The 20,000-nt window shown below is 48.4% G+C and overlaps 1 protein-coding gene across 1 annotated transcript in view; it reads right to left on the bottom strand.

Annotated features, from left to right (window-relative positions):
- Positions 1–2,028: 2,028 nt before the first annotated feature.
- Positions 2,029–20,000, bottom strand: part of garem2 (GRB2 associated regulator of MAPK1 subtype 2) — a 19,288-nt gene continuing 1,316 nt past the window's right edge. The window contains exons 3-7 of the mRNA XM_062966676.1: positions 9,425–9,555; positions 6,974–7,366; positions 5,157–5,978; positions 3,703–3,869; positions 2,029–3,218 (exon numbers count right to left, since the gene is read on the bottom strand). Of these exons, the coding sequence (XP_062822746.1) occupies positions 2,402–3,218; positions 3,703–3,869; positions 5,157–5,978; positions 6,974–7,366; positions 9,425–9,555 (2,330 nt within the window). The 3' untranslated portion in view covers positions 2,029–2,401. The remainder of the gene's footprint in view (positions 3,219–3,702; positions 3,870–5,156; positions 5,979–6,973; positions 7,367–9,424; positions 9,556–20,000) is intronic.

Genomic DNA, 20,000 nt, shown 5'->3' with positions numbered 1-20,000 from the left:
CACTGCAATGGATGGGGAGCCAATTGACTAATCAGATTATATCTGGAGGGAAGGAGGAAATGCATCCCAAATAGAGATTCTGTATTGTTAGAAATGGGCCTTTGTGTCGTTCCCAACCCATCCTAGTGTGTTGTGGTTCTTTGAATGCCAAATTGATGACTATGGCAGGCCAGTTTCCATATCCTTTCTCCACCTGGGTGACCCTGAGCAAGTCCCTCTCTCAGTCCCAAAAGAAGGAAAAGGCCAGACCCTTCTGAAGGAAGCTTGCCAAGAAAACCCTATGAGAAGGGGCACCATAAGTGGTTTGAAGGCACACCTCCACCACAGGGACCATCAGGCATTTTTCTGAGCAAGGTCTGTTCAGAAGGGGTTCAGAGCCACCTCAATATGAGAGAAAGGTGGGAGAAAATGCAGTGAATAAGCCAACATTGGTCATCCTGACCCTCCTCTGAGGCTGAGAGAGTGTGGCTTGGCCAAGGTGACCCTTTGGAACTTGATCTCTCCAAAAACGGGGACAGAAAGAATTCTTTGGCGAGAGAAGCCTTACTGAAGGGCCGTGCCTTTGAGGGTTGTTCCTGCTTCAGAAAGGTGGTCTTCCCTGTCAGTCCCCCAACCCTCCTGTCCCAATAGTTGTCCTACGAACCCGTTTTCCAGCGGTCCAGGTTCTTCCTCCTCCTCTTTTTTGGGCCCCAAATCGGGCACATACAAGGCATCACCGAGATCTATGTCTTCCACGTGATTTGATGGCCATGGACCTCTTCTTGTGTTCTCAGCTTCATCTTCCCAATGCCATTCACATAACTTTCTACCACTTTCAACGAATTATGTGAAAAGCAACCCAGGCATCATCCTCTACTTTGTGGCACCCTGTGTCAATACACACAAGGGATTCGTATTGGATTGTGTGGTGCCATCTCCCCACCAACCGTGGCACATAAGACCAGCAATGGGGCCAAGGGAAGCCCAGTTGGAGAAAGAGGAGACCCCATAGCAGACCCCTCCTCAACTCTTCCCAAGGATCCCTGGTCCTTTGGCCACCAGCTCCATCCAAAGGAGAACCCACCAACAAGGACCCCTGGTCTGCCCTCTGAGTGCTGTATTTTAATTGGGTTTGGGGTCAAGATCTCCTCCTCTTCCTCCTCTTTTTTGAACAGTGCCCATGATCAACCTCTCCTCCGCTTTTTGGACCACCACCCATTTAGGCCTTCGGCCTCCATCCCTTGATGGACTGCATGGCCTCCTTGACCTGGACCTTGGTCAGCCAGAAGTCTTTGGAGAAAAATCTCCCGCCAAATGCTGAGGATGGGGGAAGCCGCCCACAGGCCCCTCCATGATCCACTCACTGGCAAGGACCCCCTTGGCCTGTCCTCCAAGACCATCTTTTCAATGGAGGCTGGTCCATGGTCAAGTCGTCCTCCTTTGAAGCCAGACCTCACTCCAACAGCCAAATCCTTCTACCTTGGAGAAGGGTGATGCCCAGGGTTGATCTCTCTCCACTCCCTCTGCTTTCCTGCTCCACACTTCAATCTTGGGCTACCACTCCTTGATGACCTTCTTGACCTGGAGATTGGTCAGTCAGAAGTCTTCAGAGAGGACCCTCCTTCCTCCAAAGGCTGGAGAAGGAAGGAAGTCCCATTGCAGCCCTTTCCCCAACTCCTAAGTCCTCCTGGCCCTCTGGCCACCATGAGGACCCACCAAGGACCCCCCTGTTCTGCCCTCCAAGTACCATCGCTTCATTAGGTTTGGGGTCAAGATGTCCCTTTCATCTTTCTGGGCCAATGTCCAGGGCCTATCTCTCCTCCGCTTTTCTGAACACCCTTCTAAGCTTAAATGTTGGTCTACCACTCCTTGATGAACTGCATGACCTTCTTGACCTGGAGCTTGGTCAGTCAGAAGTCTTCGGAGAGAAGCCGCCTTCCTCCAAAGGCTGGAGAAAGAAGAGGAGGCCCAGTTGCAGCCCCTTCCCCCAACTCCTCCTAAGACCTTCGGGCCCTTTGGCCACCAAGAGAACCACCAACAAGAACGCCCTCCAAGTGCCATCTTTTCATTGGGTTTGGGGTCAAGATGTCCCTTTCATCTTTTAGAGTCTGCTTTTCTGACCACCCTTCTAAGCTTAAATCTTGGTCTACCACTCCTTGATGAACTGCATGAGCTTCTTGATCTGGAGCTTGGTCTGCCGGAAGTCTTCAGAGAGGACCCTCCTTCCTCCAAATGCTGGAGAAGGAAGAGGAGGCCCAATTGCAGCCCCTTCGCCCAACTCCTCCTGTGGCCCTTTGGCCACCATGAGAACCACCAACAAGGACCCCTCCTCTGCCCTCCAAGTGCCATCTTTTCATTGGGTTTGGGGTCAAGATGTCCCTTTCATCTTTCCGAGTCCGATTTTCGGACCACCTTTCCACGCTTAAATCTTGGGCCGCCAGCCCTTGATGAACTGCATGACCTTCTTGACCTGGAGCTTGGTCAACCGGAAGTCTTCGGAGAGGATCTCCTCGGTCAGCTGGACGAAGATGCTGCCATCGATGCGCTCGCGGGCAAAGCGCCCGGCCAGCTCCTCCGAGAGTCCGATGAAGCGCAGGCACTGGGAGACGCCCTCCAGCGAGAGGGAGGAGAGGTCACCGGGGGGCTGCCAGGGGGAACCGTCCCCGTTGGGCCGGGAGTTGGGCCGGGCGGATGTCGGGGGCACCTCCGTCAGGAAGAGCCGCCCCGCAGGCCCCTCGCACCCCAGTGTCCAGGCGGCCGTGGCCTCAGGAGGTGGTGGCTCAAAGGCCGGGGCGGCACGGGGAGGCGGGGAAGGGGTCCCCCCAAAGGGCTCAAAGGGTTCAGGGGAAGGGGGCCGGGTCCATTCCAGGGGTTCCGGCCAGTCGGAGGAGGAGGAAGAAGCTGGGCTGGAGAAGGGGTTCAAGGCCCCGAAGGGGGCAAAGCGCTTCTGGGGAGGGGGTCCCTTGAGGAGGGGGCAGCTCTGGCAGCTCTGGACAGGATCCAGCAATGGGGTGGATCTGCCCGGGTCACTATAAGGCCAAGGGTCCGGCCACGAAGGTCCCGTGATGGACGCCGCTGGGGGGGCCGGCGGCGGAGGGGAACGGGGCTGAGCCGGTGGGTTGCACAGCATCGACCGGTTGGGGGTCTCCCCGACTTTGCAGTCACCCCAAGTGCAGGGGTAGCAGTAGAGGGAGTAAGCGTCCGGGGAAGGGGAGCAGCTCCCGCTCCGGGGAACAGGCCTGAAAAAAGGGGAGAAGATGGGGTCAGCCAGGATGGACATCTGACCCCTAGGCTGTAGAATGTCTAGACCAGGCATGGTCATGACTCAGCTTCTTTGCACGTCCCTCAAGTTCCTCATCACCACCTATCTAACCCTTCAGTAGCTGTGTGACCACATGTCCATTAGAACTGTATTTCCAACCAATTATTCACTATGGGGTTACAGGCAATGCATTCCTATCTAACAGTGCATTCTCTACCTAACAGAGACTTTCTCCATCGTGGGATTGGGTCAGGCATGGGCCAACTTGGGCCCTCCCTCCAGGTGTTTTGGACTTCAACTCCCACAATTCCTAACAGCCTACCGGCTGTTAGGAATTGTGGGAGTTGAAGTCCAAAACACCTGGAGGGAGGGCCCAAGTTGGCCCATGCCTGGCTTACATACCAGAGGTTCAGGATACCCTGAGCATGCACAGAATTCCTCCCACTCGGCTCCATACTCACGCGTCGTCGTGGAGGCCGGAAGAGTAGTACGAGAGGCCAGAGGCGAGCAAAGGGCCGGCCTGGGCTTTGGGGAATCGCACTGTGGGTGGGGGGCTGGAGCCGGGGGGCGCAAGGGACCCTCTGGGCGGCACCGGTGGAGCCACAAGCAGGCGGCATTCCTCCCGAACCTGCAAGAGAAGGACAGGACAGGGCACCTTCTTTGTGATGCAGCAGCCACCAAGGCCAATGCGATTCCAAGGGGAGACTAGGATCTAGCTAGGCATGGGCCAAAGTGTATGAAATAAAAACAACAACATTAGTCTAAAAAGGCAATCTGTCCCAGATCAGAGGAACTACTTAGTACTTTAATAATACAATAGTTCCAACCCATGGCAATGAATATATTTCTGAACCTTGGCAGTTCAGCTGCTGTGTCTCCTCTCTGTCTATATTATTAATAGTAGTATTGTTATTATTAGTCTAAAAAGAAAACCTGTCCTGGGTCTGAGGAACTACCTGGCACTTTAATAATGTAACAGTTCCATCCCTGGTTAATGAATCCATTTCTAAACCCAGACAGTTCGGCTGCTGTGTGTACTCTCTGTGTCTGAGATGATGATGATGATGATGATGATGATAAACTAAAAAGGTCACCTGTCCCAGGTCAGAGGAATGACCTGGCTTTCTCTCCACCCGTCAATAATAATAATAATAATAATCAAAATAATCAAAATAATAATAATAAACAAAATCACAAGTTGAACAAGTCCTAGACACTTGGGAAGTGTTCAACTTGTGATTTTGTGATACGAAATCCAGCATATCTATCTTGTTTGCTGTGTTATAATAAAATAATAATAATTTTTTACTTCTGATTGAAGTCAAAAATCAGAAACTCCTCAAGGCACAGCAGACAAAAGAATCAGTACAAGAAAACTGCACTACAAACTAGAGCTGACAGCTGGCACAACAAAGCATTGCATGGAAAGTTCCTTTACAAAATTGAAGGAAAAGCTGATGAGAAGACCTGGCTATGGCTCACAAATGGGACCCTGAAGGAGGAGACAGAAGGCCTGATCCTTGCAGCCCAGGAACAAGCCATCAGGACAAAGGCAATTAAGGCCAAGATCGAAAAATCAGCTGATGACCCAAAATGCAGACTGTGCAAGGAAACTGACGAAACCATGGATCATATCTTCAGCTGCTGTAAGAAAATTGCACAGACAGACTGCAAACAGAGGCGCAACTATGTGGCCCAAATGATTCATTGGAACTTATGCCTCAAGTACCACCTCCCAGCAGGAAAGAACTGGTGGGATCACAAACCTGCAAAAGTCTTGGAGAATGAGCACGCAAAGATACTGTGGAATACAGAGCCATTGTGGGTTTCCAGTATCCAAGCGAGGTTGTACATTAAGATATGAATCCACACCTGCCCCTCCCACTCGAGGCCCACCCCACCGCAGCCCACTCACCGCCTCTGACTTGGGGGGCACGGGGGGTGGGGCATCCAGGGGGGTAGATCCGGCGAAGGTCTTGAGGTCGTGGACCTTGTCGGCCTGGGCCCGGTCCTCTGCCCACGGCGCTGGCCTCCCACTGGGGGCCTCAGCGTAGTTCTGCCCAGACCAGAGCTCCTCGTAGGGCCGCTCGTAGGGGGGTCGGAGAGGGGTCGGAGCCCAGTCGGGGGCCAGGTACTCTTCCCTCTCGGGGGGCTCCTGCGAGCGGAAAGTGGGGGGCAGGACAAGGCGCCGGGGGACCCTTCTGCCTCCCACAGGGGGGCCCGGGTCTTGGCCGGAACTCTCAGAGGAGGCTGAGCAGGAGGAGGAGGATGCGGCGGTGACAGTGCCGGCACTGTAGAGGCAAAGAGAGAGACGCTGGAAGGAGTGGGCCACTTGGTCACGGGCGGAGCGGCCCTGGAGGCACAGCCGCAGGCGCCGTGGGCTGGCGACACTCTCCTCGGACAGGTCCGGCTTGGCCTCGCGCACGGCCCGGGAGTACTCGTTGGGATCAAAGCGCTCCTGGCACAAAGCGGCGCAGTCGCGGAGGAGCCTCTCCAGCGGGGGGTCCGGCAGCCCACCAGGCAGCGACAGCCCCTCCGGCAGCAGGAAGCGCGGCACGTCGGCCAGGAGCAGCAGGTGGAAGGGCGACACCTCCGCCTCCCGCACCGCGCAGCCCAGCACCACCGTCTTGGAGATGATGCTGACCAGCTTGTAGCAGTGGCCCTCGCGGATGCAGTGCAGGTCGTAGCGGTTGCGCGGCGGGCGGCTCGGCACCGTCACATTCACCGGGAGACGCACCTGTGGATGGGCAAAGGAGCAGGGAGTGAGTCTGTGAGATAGACAGGAGCCCAGAGGCCATCCATTCCCACCCCACGAGGAACAAACAAGTGTCATGAACTATGATGTATGGTTTGAACGGAAAGCTGTTAGGAATTGTGGGAGTTGAAGTCCAAAACACCTGGAGGAAGGGCACAAGTTGGCCCATGCCTGACTTAGGGTTATCGGATAGCAATCTCCAACGCAGTCCCATGATGGAGAAAATCTCTGTTAGGTAGCGAATGCACTGTTAGATAGGAATGCATTGACTGTAACCCCATTGTGAATAACTGGTTGGAAAATACAGTTCTAATGGACATGTGGTCACACATCTACTGAAGGTTTAAGTAGGTGGTAATGTGGAACTTGAAGGACATGCAAAGAAGCTGAGTCATGACCAAGCCTTTTCTATGTCAAGAAACGGTTAAATTGAGACACTTTCACCTTCCGTCTCAATTTACCTTCTTCTCCGATGATCTGGCATCTCCACAGTCACACGGAAATAAACACACTTCCCAGCTGTCGGCTGAAGCCAGAGGTTCTTATCTTTATTAAGGTTATATACACTATTTACATAGTCTTGCTGGAGTGTAGCATTTGAGCACCCGATCTGATCGATGTCCACAAGGGAAGCATGTCTGCTGTCGCCTCCCACATTCCATAGCAATGACGAATGTCCTGTTGAATCTCCGGAAACCACTCAGTGTTTCCCTCTAGCAATAAATCTCTACTCTATGCAATTAACTCTTACACTACTGGAATGCTGGATTACTTGCTGCATTACAGCCACACACAATCAGTTTGCTTTAAACCATAAGTGAAATTTCACAACTACACCAAACAATACCTTCACATTCTAGACACTCTACCCCTCTAGATACAACCTAGAATCGCATTGGCCTATTTCTGCTGCAGCATCACACTCCTGGCTCCTGTTTAGTCTCCCAGTCCCGTTTCACAGGTATGGTCCGCCCTACCTTCTCGATGATGCTGCGCACGGTGTGCTCCCCTTCCTGCATCTGCAGCTCCTGGGGCGAGCGGGTGCTGAAGCGGCCCTTGCACTGGAAGGGCAGGCTGAGGCTCTCGTTGGTCCGGTGGTTCATGCAGATCAGGCAGGGCATCTTGCCCTTCGGGGTCTTGAGCCCGGCGCCGCTAACCCCCTCGACGGGGCCTCCTCCTCCTCCGCTGATGAGGCCACCGGCACTCCCTCCGGCTTTGCCCAACTTCCGCAGCAGGGTGTTGAGGCGGGACTTCTCCTTGGGGGCCTTGGCGCACAGAATCTCCGCCTGACCCATGAGTGTCAGCTCGTCCCCAGCATGGAGGGAGAAGTTGTAGACCTCGCTGTCCTCGCTGAACTCACCTGAGACTACCTGCAGGGAGGGAAGGAGGAGGAAGACGATGAAAGGGGTCCTCCACCATCTGTGGACTCCTGTGGTTTGTAGTTTAGTGGAATGACTGGTGGAAGAGAGTTCTGACCAGTCCCCTGTCCTCAGGGGCAGCTGAACTGGTAAGCGAAGTACGCAAATGCGGAAGGCGCCAATCCCCTGGGGGCGCTATTGAGGCACCCGGTTCAGTGTGTTGTGGTAATCTCTGAGCGGTTAGACTCAATTTAACCCTCTCTGGGGGAGATTCCATCAAAAATCAGCAGAGTAGCAAAAGCAAACTTTCAAATGCAGCAGTTACTTACACGGGGTGAGCAAGAGAAGCCTTTGTCTATTTAGGATTGCAATGGACTGCAGAGTCTCAATAAAAGTCCAAAAAGTATTTATTCAGGTAAAAAGAACTCCATTGTAGATAGAAAGGCTTGGGAGCTGTCTAGTCTACTCTAGACTGGTTTCTAAGAAAAAATAAGACAGGAAAAATAACAAACATCTAAATAGTTACATCTTGCCAGGAGAGATGGCAGGACGTGTTGTTCGCTAGAAGAACAAAAGGAGAAGAGAGAACCAAAATGGTTCCAACCTCATGGTCCAGTTTATTGGGGCCATAAAAGACATTCTGACCAATGAGAAGTTAGTGTCCCTGGAGATTCACATTTCTACTAACTTCAAAGTAAGGGATGTGACGTACACAGGATAAAGTGAGACACAGTGAAGCCTGTCTAGGCATGCTTTGGAAACAGGGAAAGGATTCCCTCAATCTAACTCTATCATCTATCTGACTACATCTAGACTTGAGTAGTCACTGCATTGGTGGGGGGGGGGGGGACCAAAATAAGATTTGCTTAACACTTAAAAATTGCCTAGGGCCAGCCCTGCCTGTCCTATAGCTCTGGAAATTCACTGTAGCCGAGAACTGTACACTTTAAGGCAGTGGTTCTCAACCTGTGGGTCCCCAGATATTTGGACGGTCAACTCCCAGAAATCTACCAGCTATTTAAATTTCTGGGAGTTGTAGACCAAAACACCCGAGGACCCACAGGTTGAGAACCACTGCTTTAAGGGGCCAGCTTTAGCACGGCAAGTTAAAAACCAGCTGTAGTCAATCTACAAAGGCTGCCAGTTCGAAGCCGGGTCAGGGTGAGCTCCTGGCCTTTAGCCTAGCTTCCGCCTACCTAGTGGTTCAAAAGCAAAATGTGAGTAAATAAATAGGTACCGCTCATAAACAAGTGGGGGAGGTATTCTGAGGCACTCAGAAGGAATGCCGGTGATTCAGTCCAAAGGAGGCAGTTATATTCAGGGCCCGAATTGAACACAATACCTTCCAAGATGCCGAAAAGATGGGGAAAGCCAACATATATACAGTAGAGTCTCACTTATCCAACATAAACGGGCCAGCAGAACGTTGGATAAGCGAATGTGTTAGATAATAAGGAGGGATTAAGGAAAAGCCTGTTAAACATTAAATTAGATTATAATTTTACAAATTAAGCAACAAAACATCATGTTATACCACAAATTTGACAGAAAAAGCAGTTCAATACACAGTAATGCTATGTAGAAATTACTGTATTTACGAACTTGGCACCCAAATATCACGATGTATTGACGACATTGACTACAAAAATGCATTGGATAATCCAGAACACTGGACACGTGCGTGTTGGATAAGTGAGACTCTACTGTATCTCTTATCTATGTATAATTGTCTAGTTGCGTATAAAACGGCATTGAATGTTTGCCATATATGTATGTTCTGAGAGTCCCCTTTGGGGTGAGAAGGGCAGAATAGAAATACTGTAAACAAACAAACAAACAAATAAATAAAATAAGGCCATTGCGATGGTCACAGCTATCCACTGACCCTAAGGCAGGGATTGGCCAACTTGGACCCTCCGTCCAGGAGTCTACAATTCCTAACAAGTCGGTAGAAAGTCCAAAACACCTGAAGGCAGGGTCTAAGGTGGTCCTAACTCCTCCCACCAAACTACAAATCCCAGGGTCCCCCGTCCACCACCACCCCAGGACCCATGTGCAGACGAGGCCCACCTTGACGCTGAAGGTGATGGCCTCCAGGACGAAGACGCGGTCGGGGAAGGTGCCGGCCACCTCCTCCACGCTGCTGAAGAACTGCACCGGCTCCCGCACGTCCCGGTCCTGGTCCAGCAGCTTGAACTTCCCTGGAAAGGGGTCCGAACACAGGAGACAAGGCAGGGAGTCAGGCATTCAAATTTCATCTCATGGACCAGCCAAGAAGGGACACAGGCAAGGTGAGAATATCGAGGGAAGTTCAAAAGGGAGTCTTGTGCCTAAACATCCAGAGAGCAGGGGAAATGGCCACAGGGGGTTCAAATCACTTTAAATTAGAGGCGGAGAGATCGTCAAAGAGTTCTTATACCTGCCTTAATCATCAAGGGAACAAATTAGAACAAAGCGAGGAAGAGGAGCTTCAAAAGAATTAGATAAAGGTCCCTAAGTGTCAAGATATATCGCTGAATGCCAACGTTGTTGTTGTTGTTGTTGTCTTTCTGAATACATGGAGCTATGCTGAGCTCTTCCACATATTGCTTTCCATCCCAAATTCTCCATCCTATTACAGAAGGCCGTTTGTCCCGATCCTTTCCCACTTTCTGATGGACAACCCGATGGAGGGCTGGGCAAGGGCCGCCAAGGGGTCAGTGCCAGATCGATGTGTCCGGCTCCAAGGCCTCCCCGATGACCACTCAGGGAAAGGGGAGTGAGGGAGATGGACAAATGGAGGGAACGCCTGTTTAAGGGGGGGGGGCGGTCTCAGTCTAGCCATGCAGAATGGGCTTGGAATACATGACCTTTGGGTGCCCGTTCCGAATGTCCAGGGTGTTGGAAAAAGTCATCCTGCACTGCTTAAGTCTCTATGGTTAGATAGGAAGCCTAGAAAAAGAGTTAGGGACACCTTCCTCAGTTCCATGTATGCTTTGATTAGGCTTCACTATTGTTTCCTCCCTCATGTCCTGTTTAGGTCAGCCCACCCTTTGATGCTTTAGAAATGTGATCTCTCCTAGGGCTTTGACGTAACTTCCCCAATTTGGCTTTTGGAATGTTTATGGCCCTAGAGAAGAAGCGGCCCACGAGGCTCTTGCCGTTTCCACGCTGATTTCTCCCTATTCTAGTTTCAATGTAGTCATGAATAATGAATAATATAATAATAATATAATAGTAATAAAATAATATACTACAATAATAATAGAATAATAATAGAAAGATATAATGATAATCTCTCTCTCTCTCTCTATATATATATATATAGAGAGAGAGAGAGAGAGAGAGATTATCACTATATCTTTCTATTATTCTATTATTATTGTAGTATATTATGTAGTATTGTATATATATATACACTAGCTGGCCACGCATTGCTGTGGTGTTGTCTGGTGGTGTTGCTGAGAAATTGTTGAGGTAGTGGTGGTATTGAATGTGTGTTGTATAGTTGTCTTTATGTTAATATGCTTTTGGTTGTTTGTGTACTGTGAAAGTGGTGACGATAGAGGGGGTCTATGTGTGGAGCTTAGCTTTCTAACTGGCAGCAACTGGATAAAAACAATTATTGCTCTCTCTCTAATTAGGACTTTATTTTTCTTTTTTTTTGTTGTATCAACCTAGAGCCGTGGATGATGGGTTGTGTTGTCAAATTTCGACGTTGGGGGGCCTGTAGTTTGGTTGTTTTGTCCGGTGCCCTGATTCCATCACTCTTTTATATATATAGTAGGGTTGTCCAAAAAATCGTTTTGATTCTTATATTGGAATTATTTCGGATTGTTCTCGCTTTTTGTATCGAGTTCCGAGACGTTGTCCCTGGGCGCAACCAGCAATGTAATTTGAACCATCATTGGCCCATTCTCTAAATGTGTCTTAATGTTTCGCTAAATTTTTTTCCCAAAAAATCATAAAAGACAGGAAATGTTCTGCAATTTGTTGAGCAAAGACTGTTGAATGTGATCTCCCACTGTACCAAATTTGATGAGGATAGCTCAAGAAATGAGGGCGGGAGAGCCCTGTAAAAGCCCCCCCCCCTCCCAGTTTCCTTTTTTTTTTGCGACTACACATGCACGTCCGCCATTTTAGAAACATTTAGAATCATTACAAATTTTCGGAAATATCCGAAATTTTTGGGTGAAAAATTCGGAAATACTTTCTATATCGAAGCGCCGGCACCCTCTACTTTAGAAACAAGAATTGAAACATTTTTTCCATCGATCGGACATGCCTAATATATAGATATAAATGTAATGTGCATAATTCCCATGGAGTAAACAACAAAACCACTGGACCAAATCACACCAAATTTGGCCACAAAAGACATAGTCATCCAATCAATCTGGATGCGGCAGTGTGTCAGCAAAAATGGCTAGGCGTGTCAGTGCTGACACGCGTGTCATAGGTTGGCCATCACTGGACTGGGTCATCACTCTCAACACTGGGCTGTGCATTGCATCCTCTGCTTTATCTATATATAAAAAATGATAAAGTTGTTTGCGCAGTGACTATAACAACAAAACTAAACATCCCAGAAATACGAAATTTGGCAACACAATGCAAAAGGCTTGCCTCCAGGTTACAACAACACAACCACACCACAAAACCACAATCCAGACCCACAAAACTCACAACAACGCATCATGCGATAACAACACAACTAAACGCCCCAGAAATACGAAACTTGGCAACACAATGCAAAAGCCTTCCCTCCAGGTTGTAACAACACAACCACACCACAAAACCACAATCCGGACCCATAAAACTTACAACAACGCATTGTGACTATAACAACACAACTAAACGCCCCAGAAATACTAAACTTGGCACACAACTAAACGCCCCAGAAATATAAAACTTGACAACACAACACAAAAGCCTTTTCTCCCGGTTGTAACAACACAACTACACCACAAAACCACAATCCGGACCCACAAAATTCACAACAATGCATCGTGACTATAACACAATTAAACGCCCCAGAAATACAAAATTTGACAACACAATGCAAAAGCCTTGCCTCCCAGTTGTAAGAACACAACCACAACACAAAGCCACAATCCGGACCCACAAAATTCACAACAACGCATCATGACTATAACAACACAACTAAACGCCCCAGAAATACGAAACTTGGCAACACAACACAAAAGCATTCCCTCTCAGTTGTAACAACACAACCACACCACAAAAACACAATCCGGACCCACAAAACTCACAACAACGCATTGTGACTATAACAAATACAAAATTTGACAACACAACTCATCCTCCTCCCCAATCCCTACATTCACACTTGGCCTCCAAAAAAACAATTACAGTAATAACAATGACAACAACAACAACAATAAGAATCAACACCATCACAGGCAAGAAACAGCCAGGCACTGAGGCTGAGAGGCCAGTCAGTGCTACACTGGGCCTCCAAAAAACAATACAGTAGCATCTAACTTATCCAACCTTCATGACCACTACAACAACAATAATAATAAACACCTACACAGGCGAAACAAAAAAAAGACTATTGTACTACAATAAAAATATCAACCGCACTCAGCAGAATCAGACATTACAATTAACAACAAACCAAAGACAACAGGGATCTCAAGCAATTATCAATCAACACAAAAATTGAAGAAGGTAACAGACTTCAAATACTACTACTAATGTGAGTGTAAAGAAGGTGGAGCTCACAGCATCAATACAACCTAATGTAGACTGACCAACACCAGACTCAGACACAGCAACGCGTGGCCGGGCACAGCTAGTACTCTTTATATGTGTAAAATGTGATTGCACCCCCATGCACCATAGCAATATCATTATCAAATGTGCAGATGATACAACCGTGGTGGAGCTTCCTATCTCCGAAGGGGATGGGTCACTCTCTCTGCGGCCACCGGATGTCCGTCTCCCCTTCTTCTGGGTCTCATTGGGGAGCAAAAGCACTCTGTTCCGGCCCCAGAAGGACAGCTGACCTCCCACTTAAAAGTCTGACCCCAGGACCCCCTCCTTCCTGGCAATAATGCCTTCCTTCCTGTCCATAATGGCCTCCTTCTGCAAACAGACCCCAAAGATTAAGTTCTCCATCCACGTGAGCACCGGGAGTCCCATCTTCTATGTATTTGGGGTCTTATCTTCTAAGGAACTGCATTTTAATATCTGTGAATTTTTTATAGTATTTGTATGTGTGCTTTTACTGTGCTGTGATCCGCCTCAAACCATGGGGAGAAGCAAGAAAGAAATAAAAATTATCTCTATTTATAAAAATGTAATATGCATTCCCATAAGAAGGATTCCCATAAGAAGAAAACGGCCAGGCTTTGAGGCTGCAAGGCTATTCGCTGCTATTCCACCTGGCCAAGAAAGGATTCCCATAAGCCACAGCAACACGTGGCCGGGCACAGCTAGTATATATATAAATGTAATGTGCATAATTAGGACTGAGTTAACAACAAAACCAGTGAGACAAATCACACTAAATTTGGCCACAAAACTAATCACCTTCCAAGGAGTGACCACCAAAAAGAAAACACTATGCCCGTATGTAGCAAGCAGCCAGGCTTTGAAGCAGCGAGGCTATTCATTGCAAGTCTAGCAGCCCAAAAAACCATTCCCTTAGAACGCATGTTCCCAGCCTCCCAAGCAGCAAGCCTATTCCGTTGCATTCCAGCTCACCAAACAAGAATTCCCATAAGAAGAAAACGGCCAGGCTTTGAGGCTGCAAGGCTATTCGCTGCTATTCCACCTGGCCAACAAAGGATTCTCATAAGCCACAGCAACACGTGGCCGGGCACAGATAGTATATATATAAATGTAATGTGCATAATTAGGACTGAGTTACCATCAAAACCACTGGGACCAATCACACCAAATTTAGCCACAAAACTAATTACTTTCCAAGGAATTCCGTTGCATTCCAGCTCGACAAACAAAGATTCCCATAAGAAGAAAACGGCCAGGCTTTGAGGCTGCAAGGCTATTCGCTGCTATTCCACCTGGCCAACAAAGGATTCTCATAAGCCACAGCAACACGTGGCCGGGCACAGCTAGTTGTTATTGTTATTATTATTATTATTATTATTATTAATAATAATAATAATAATAATAATAATAATAATAATAATAATAAAACCAATCCCACTGGCCATTGCCCAGTCCCTTCCCTCCCAACTCTTCTCCTGGGAAAAGCAAAAAGGGGTTCCAGCTGCTTCCAAGATGACAGACCCCCAAATATCATCACCATCATCATCATCATCATCATCATCATCATCATCATCATCATCATCATCATGGCACAAGCCAGAACCAGGGACCCTTCCTTCCCTCCACTTCCCCCTCCCTGGACATTAGTAGTAACCTGGCCTGTAGCAAGGGGGTGGTTTTAGGGGTTCAACCCCCCCCCCCCCGAAATTTTTCAGGTTATAAAAAAAACCTGGTTTACTCATGAATTTTAACTGGTTAACCAAATCCCCATGCTAAGTCTATGAGACGCAAAACATTAAGAGTCCCTCCAGGCACTACTATCTCAAGCAGATATTGACAGATTTGTAGCGGGGAGTGGTGTGTGCTAGGGGTTCAACACCCCCCCCCACAAAATTTTCAAAACCCCTCCCGAAATTTTTTTCTGGCTACGGCCCTGGTAGTAACAGTAGTACTATGTTGTTGTTGTTGTTGTTGTTGTTGTTGTTTGGAGTCTGTGGGGCCTCGTCTCAAGCGAAACCTCATAGGACAGCCCTTCCCCCTTCCAAAAGCCCCCTCCGCCCCCCCAATGCCCCCCTCCATTCAATCCCAGCTGCAAGAGCCTCTTTCTGCAAACAGCCCCCCAGGTCTGCCCCAGTTTTGCTGGGCAACCTCTTTGCAGACAAAAGAGGACAAACAGGGAACGAGCGAGAGCAAGCGAGAGCGAGGGAGGGAGACAGGGAGAAATGCCAAAAATCTCACGACAAAAGGGGAGTGGGGCGTAACGAAGCCTTGGCATTGCCCCCCCTCCCCCCAACTAAATAATCCTCGAAGCAGCTGGGACCTCTCTTTGCCTTTTTCTGGGAAAGAGAAGGAGGTAACAGTTCCGGGCAATGGCCAGCGGGATTGGCATCGCCAATGGGACAAAAGGGCCCCAAGGATCGCCCGGTAGCCATGGCACCCCCTTGCGTGGCCCCCTTTGCATTCCTCCTGCGTTTCAAGGCACACAAAGGGGACCAGACCTGGAGACCGGGCGAAGAAAGGAGAGATCGGGGAATCTGGGGGGAGAAACACAGGCCTTTCACTTCTTATAAAAAGGGGAAAATTGCAAGCAGGGGGTTTATAGAACAGAAACAACTCTTCCAGGATGGAGACTATTTTTACAGACCAGGGGTTTGTGTTAATGTGGGATTTGTGTATTGATAGTGTTTAAATGCAATTTGTGTCATGCTTGTATTTGCATCGTCCAGAGCGTACCATAGTATGGAAAGAGTTAATTGCCAAGAAGCTGTGATGTCCTTGATGTGTGGCTGGAACTAGGGAGTATCCAGACACAAGTGTTTGTGCATAACGATTGCATCAGTTCAATTGAGTTCTGTCTGCCTAGAGTTCGAGTCAAGTTCTGTTGGAGAACAGAACAGTCCTGTGTTCATCTATTGTCTGCAAGTCTGTTTGTCTTGATTATTGCTGAAGTCAGTAAAACGTTGTATATAGTTTTACCAACGTCTCTGAGTGTCTCTTCGTTCTGCGTTCCACTGATTCCATCCAATTACTGCTGCGCTGCAATTACTCTGACAGTTTGAACATTCGGCCCCCCCAAAAATTTGTATATTTTTTGTGTACAGAATCCCACACAGGGTGCATCTGCACTGGAGAACTAATGCACATGGGCACCTTTAATTCTGCTTTAATTCGATGCTAAAGAATCCCAGGATGTGGAGTTTGGTGAGATATTATCAGACGCATCCACATGGTGGAATGAATGCAGTTTGACAACACAGGTGTAGTTTCACAACATTGATTCCCAACCTTTGGTCCCTCTCTTCAGGAGTTTTGGACTCCAGTTTCCACCATTCCTAACAGCCTCAGGCCCCTTCCTTTTGTTTGAATCTGCTTCAGTAAAGATCAGCAGCAAACAAGACCTCAGAAATAGCCAGGCCTCTCTGAATACAGAGCCATCTTCTTTCCAGCTAGACTCACACACACACTCAGAGAGAAACCTGTTCAAACTGGTTCTCCAGCAGCAGGATAGCAACAGTTACAAACCAATTCCCCAGGTCCTTTGGCTTGAATCTGCTTCAGTAAAGATCAGCAGCGAACAAGGCCTCAGAAATAGTCAGGCCTCTCTGAATACAGAGCCATCTTCTTTCCAGCCAGATTCACACACACACTCAGAGAGAAACCTGTTCAAACTGGTTCTCCAGCAGCAGGATAGCAACAGTTACAAACCAATTCCTCAGATCCTTTTGCTTGAATCTGCTTCAGTAAAGATCAGCAGCGAACAAGGCCTCAGAAATAGTCAGGCCTCTCTGAATACAGAGCCATCTTCTTTCCAGCCAGATTCACACACACACTCAGAGAGAAACCTGTTCAAACTGGTTCTCCAGCAGCAGGATAGCAACAGTTACAAACCAATTCCCCAGGTCCTTGCAAAGTTACAAACTAATTCCCCTTACAAGCCAATTCCCCAGGTCCTTTTGCTTGAATTTGCTTCAGTAAAGATCATCAACAAACAAGACCTCAGAAATAGTCAGGCCTCTCTGAATACAGAGCCATCTTCTTTCCAGCCATACTCACACACAGAGAGAGAGAAACCTGTTCAAACTGGTTCTCCAAGAGCAGGATAGCAACAGTTACAAACCAATGCCCCAGGTCCTTTTGCTTGAATCTGCTTCAGTAAAGATCAGCAGTGAACAAGGCCTCAGAAATAGTCAGGCCTCTCTGAATACAGAGCTATCTTCTTTCCAACCAGACTCACACACACACTCAGAGAGAAACCTGTTCAAATTGGTTCTCCAGCAGCAGGATAGCAACAGTTGCAAACCAATTCCCCAGGTCCTTGCAAAAGGAAAGGGCCTGAGGCTGTTAGGAATGGGGGGAGTTGGAGTCCAAAACACCTGGAGGGCCCGAGTTTACCCACCGCTTTTACGGCTGCAGGATCATGGGAGTTGTAGTTGTGCGAGGCGTCTATCCTTCCCATAAATGCCTTATTGCTTCGGGGAAAGGCTTCAAAGGGGCAGTTAACACGCCTCCTCGGCCCTCCATCTGTTCCCCGCAAAGCCTCCCCCCATCCCTTCTCCCATTATTATTTATTCATCCCTCGTTAGGAAGCACTTAACGGACTCATTAAGGGCCAGGGATGATCTCAGCCAGCCGGCCCTAGTAATTCCCAAGGCCCCCTCCCGCCATCTGTCCGCAAATCGCCACGCTGCCGGCCCTTGCTTCCTTTTCCCGGCCCTTTGCTGATCTCCTGAGCTGTTAACCAGCTGAGTCCAACGCCCTCCAAATTCAACACAACAGCCCTGCGAGGCGGGACGGAAGGAGCAAAGCATTGACTTTGAGAACCAAACTCCTCAAGAGCATAGAATCCTAGAGTTGGACGGGATTTTGCAAGGACCTGGGGAATTGGTTTGGAACTGTTGCTATCCTGCTGCTGGAGAACTGGTTTGAACAAGTTTCTCTCTGTCTATCCAGTCCAACCTTCTTTGGCCAGGAAGGAGGATACCACATAATCTGTCTCGACAGATGGCCATTCCGCCATTGATTCAAGACATCCAGACTCCTACAAAGAAGCATATTTGACTGCTGAATATCTTTGTCTGTTAGGAAGTTCTTCCTAAGTTCTTGCCTGGAGTTTGGATCCACGGCTCGCATGATTCCAAAGCTCTGAGCCATCGCAGTCCAAGTTGTTGGGGATTGTGGATGATAGATGGAAGCTCTTGCGTGTGCTTGTGAGCCCAGAGACACCCTGCAGAATCATGCACCACTCAGCATGGCAGAACAAATTAACACAGGAGCTTTTACTAAATCCAAGCTATCAACAGAACAATGATATTTAACAATAGTCTCTCTGGTTGTTTACAGAAATCAATAGTTATAGGCAGTCCTTTCTTAGTCCATGAATCTGCTTAAGTGAAGATCAGCAGCAAACAAGGCCTCAGAAATAGTCAGGCCTCTCTGAGTACAGAGCCATCTTCCTTCCAGCCAGTATTCAGTAGACTCACAAACACACTCAGACAAAAACCTGTTCAAACCGGTTCTCCAGCAGCAGGAGAGCAACAGTTACAAACCGATTCCCCAGAAATCAGTAGTCATAGAATCATAGAATCATAGAATCATAGAATAGTAGAGTTGGAAGAGACCTCATGGGCCATCCAGTCCAACCCCATTCTGCCAAGAAGCAGGAAATCGCATTCAAAGCACCCCCGACAGATGGCCATCCAGCCTCTGCTTAAAAGCCTCCAAGGAAGGAGCCTCCACCAGAGAGTCAGGCCTCTCTGAGTACAGAGCTACCTGCTTTCCAGCCAGTACTCAGAAGATGCATACAGAGAGAGAGAGAGAGAGAGAGAGAGAGAGAAACCTGTTCAAACTGGTTCTCCAGCAGCAGGACAGCAACAGTTACAAACCAATTCCCCAGAAATCAGTAGTCATAAGCAGTCCTTTCTTAGTCCATAAATCGGCTTCAGTGAAGATCAGCAGCAAACAAGGCCTCAGAAATAGTCAGGCCTCTCTGAGTACAGAGCTACCTGCTTTCCAGCCAGGACTCAGTAGACTCACAAACTGGTTCTCCAGCAGCAAGATAGCAACAGTTACAAACCAATTCCCCAGAAATCAGTAGTCATAAGCAGTCCTTTCTTAGTCCATGAATCTGCTTCAGTGAAGATCAGCAGCAAACAAGGCCCCATAAATAGCCAGGCCTCTCTGAGTACAGAGCCACCTGCTTTCCAGCCAGGACTCAGTAGACTCACACACACAAACTGGTTCTCCAGCAGCAAGATAGCAACAGTTACAAACCAATTCCCCAGAAATCAGTGATCATAAGCAGTCCTTTCTTAGTCCATGAATCTGCTTCAGTGAAGATCAGCAACAAACAAGACCTCAGAAATAGCCAGGCCTCTCTGAGTACAGAGCCACCTGCTTTCCAGCCAGGACTCAGTAGACTCACACACACAAACTGGATCTCCAGCAGCAGGACAGCAACAGTTACAAACCAATTCACCAGAAATCAGTAGTCATAAGCAGTCCTTTCTTAGTCCATAAATCTGCTTCAGTGAAGATCAGCAGCAAACAAGGCCTCAGAAATAGTCAGGCCTCTCTGAGTACAGAGCCACCTGCTTTCCAGCCAGGACTCAGTAGACTCACAAACTGGTTCTCCAGCAGCAAGATAGCAACAGTTACAAACCAATTCACCAGAAATCAGTAGTCATAAGCAGTCCTTTCTTAGTCCATAAATCTGCTTCAGTGAAGATCAGCAGCAAAAAAGGCCTCAGAAATAGTCAGGCCTCTCTGAGTACAGAGCCACCTGCTTTCCAGCCAGGACTCAGTAGACTCACAAACTGGTTCTCCAGCAGCAAGATAGCAACAGTTACAAACCAATTCACCAGAAATCAGTAGTCATAAGCAGTCCTTTCTTAGTCCATAAATCTGCTTC

Source organism: Anolis carolinensis, unplaced genomic scaffold (genome assembly GCF_035594765.1).
Source record: "Anolis carolinensis isolate JA03-04 unplaced genomic scaffold, rAnoCar3.1.pri scaffold_27, whole genome shotgun sequence".
Lineage (NCBI taxonomy): Eukaryota > Metazoa > Chordata > Lepidosauria > Squamata > Dactyloidae > Anolis > Anolis carolinensis.
Note: the sequence above shows the minus strand (reverse complement) of the source record. Positions and strands in the feature narration are given on the sequence as shown.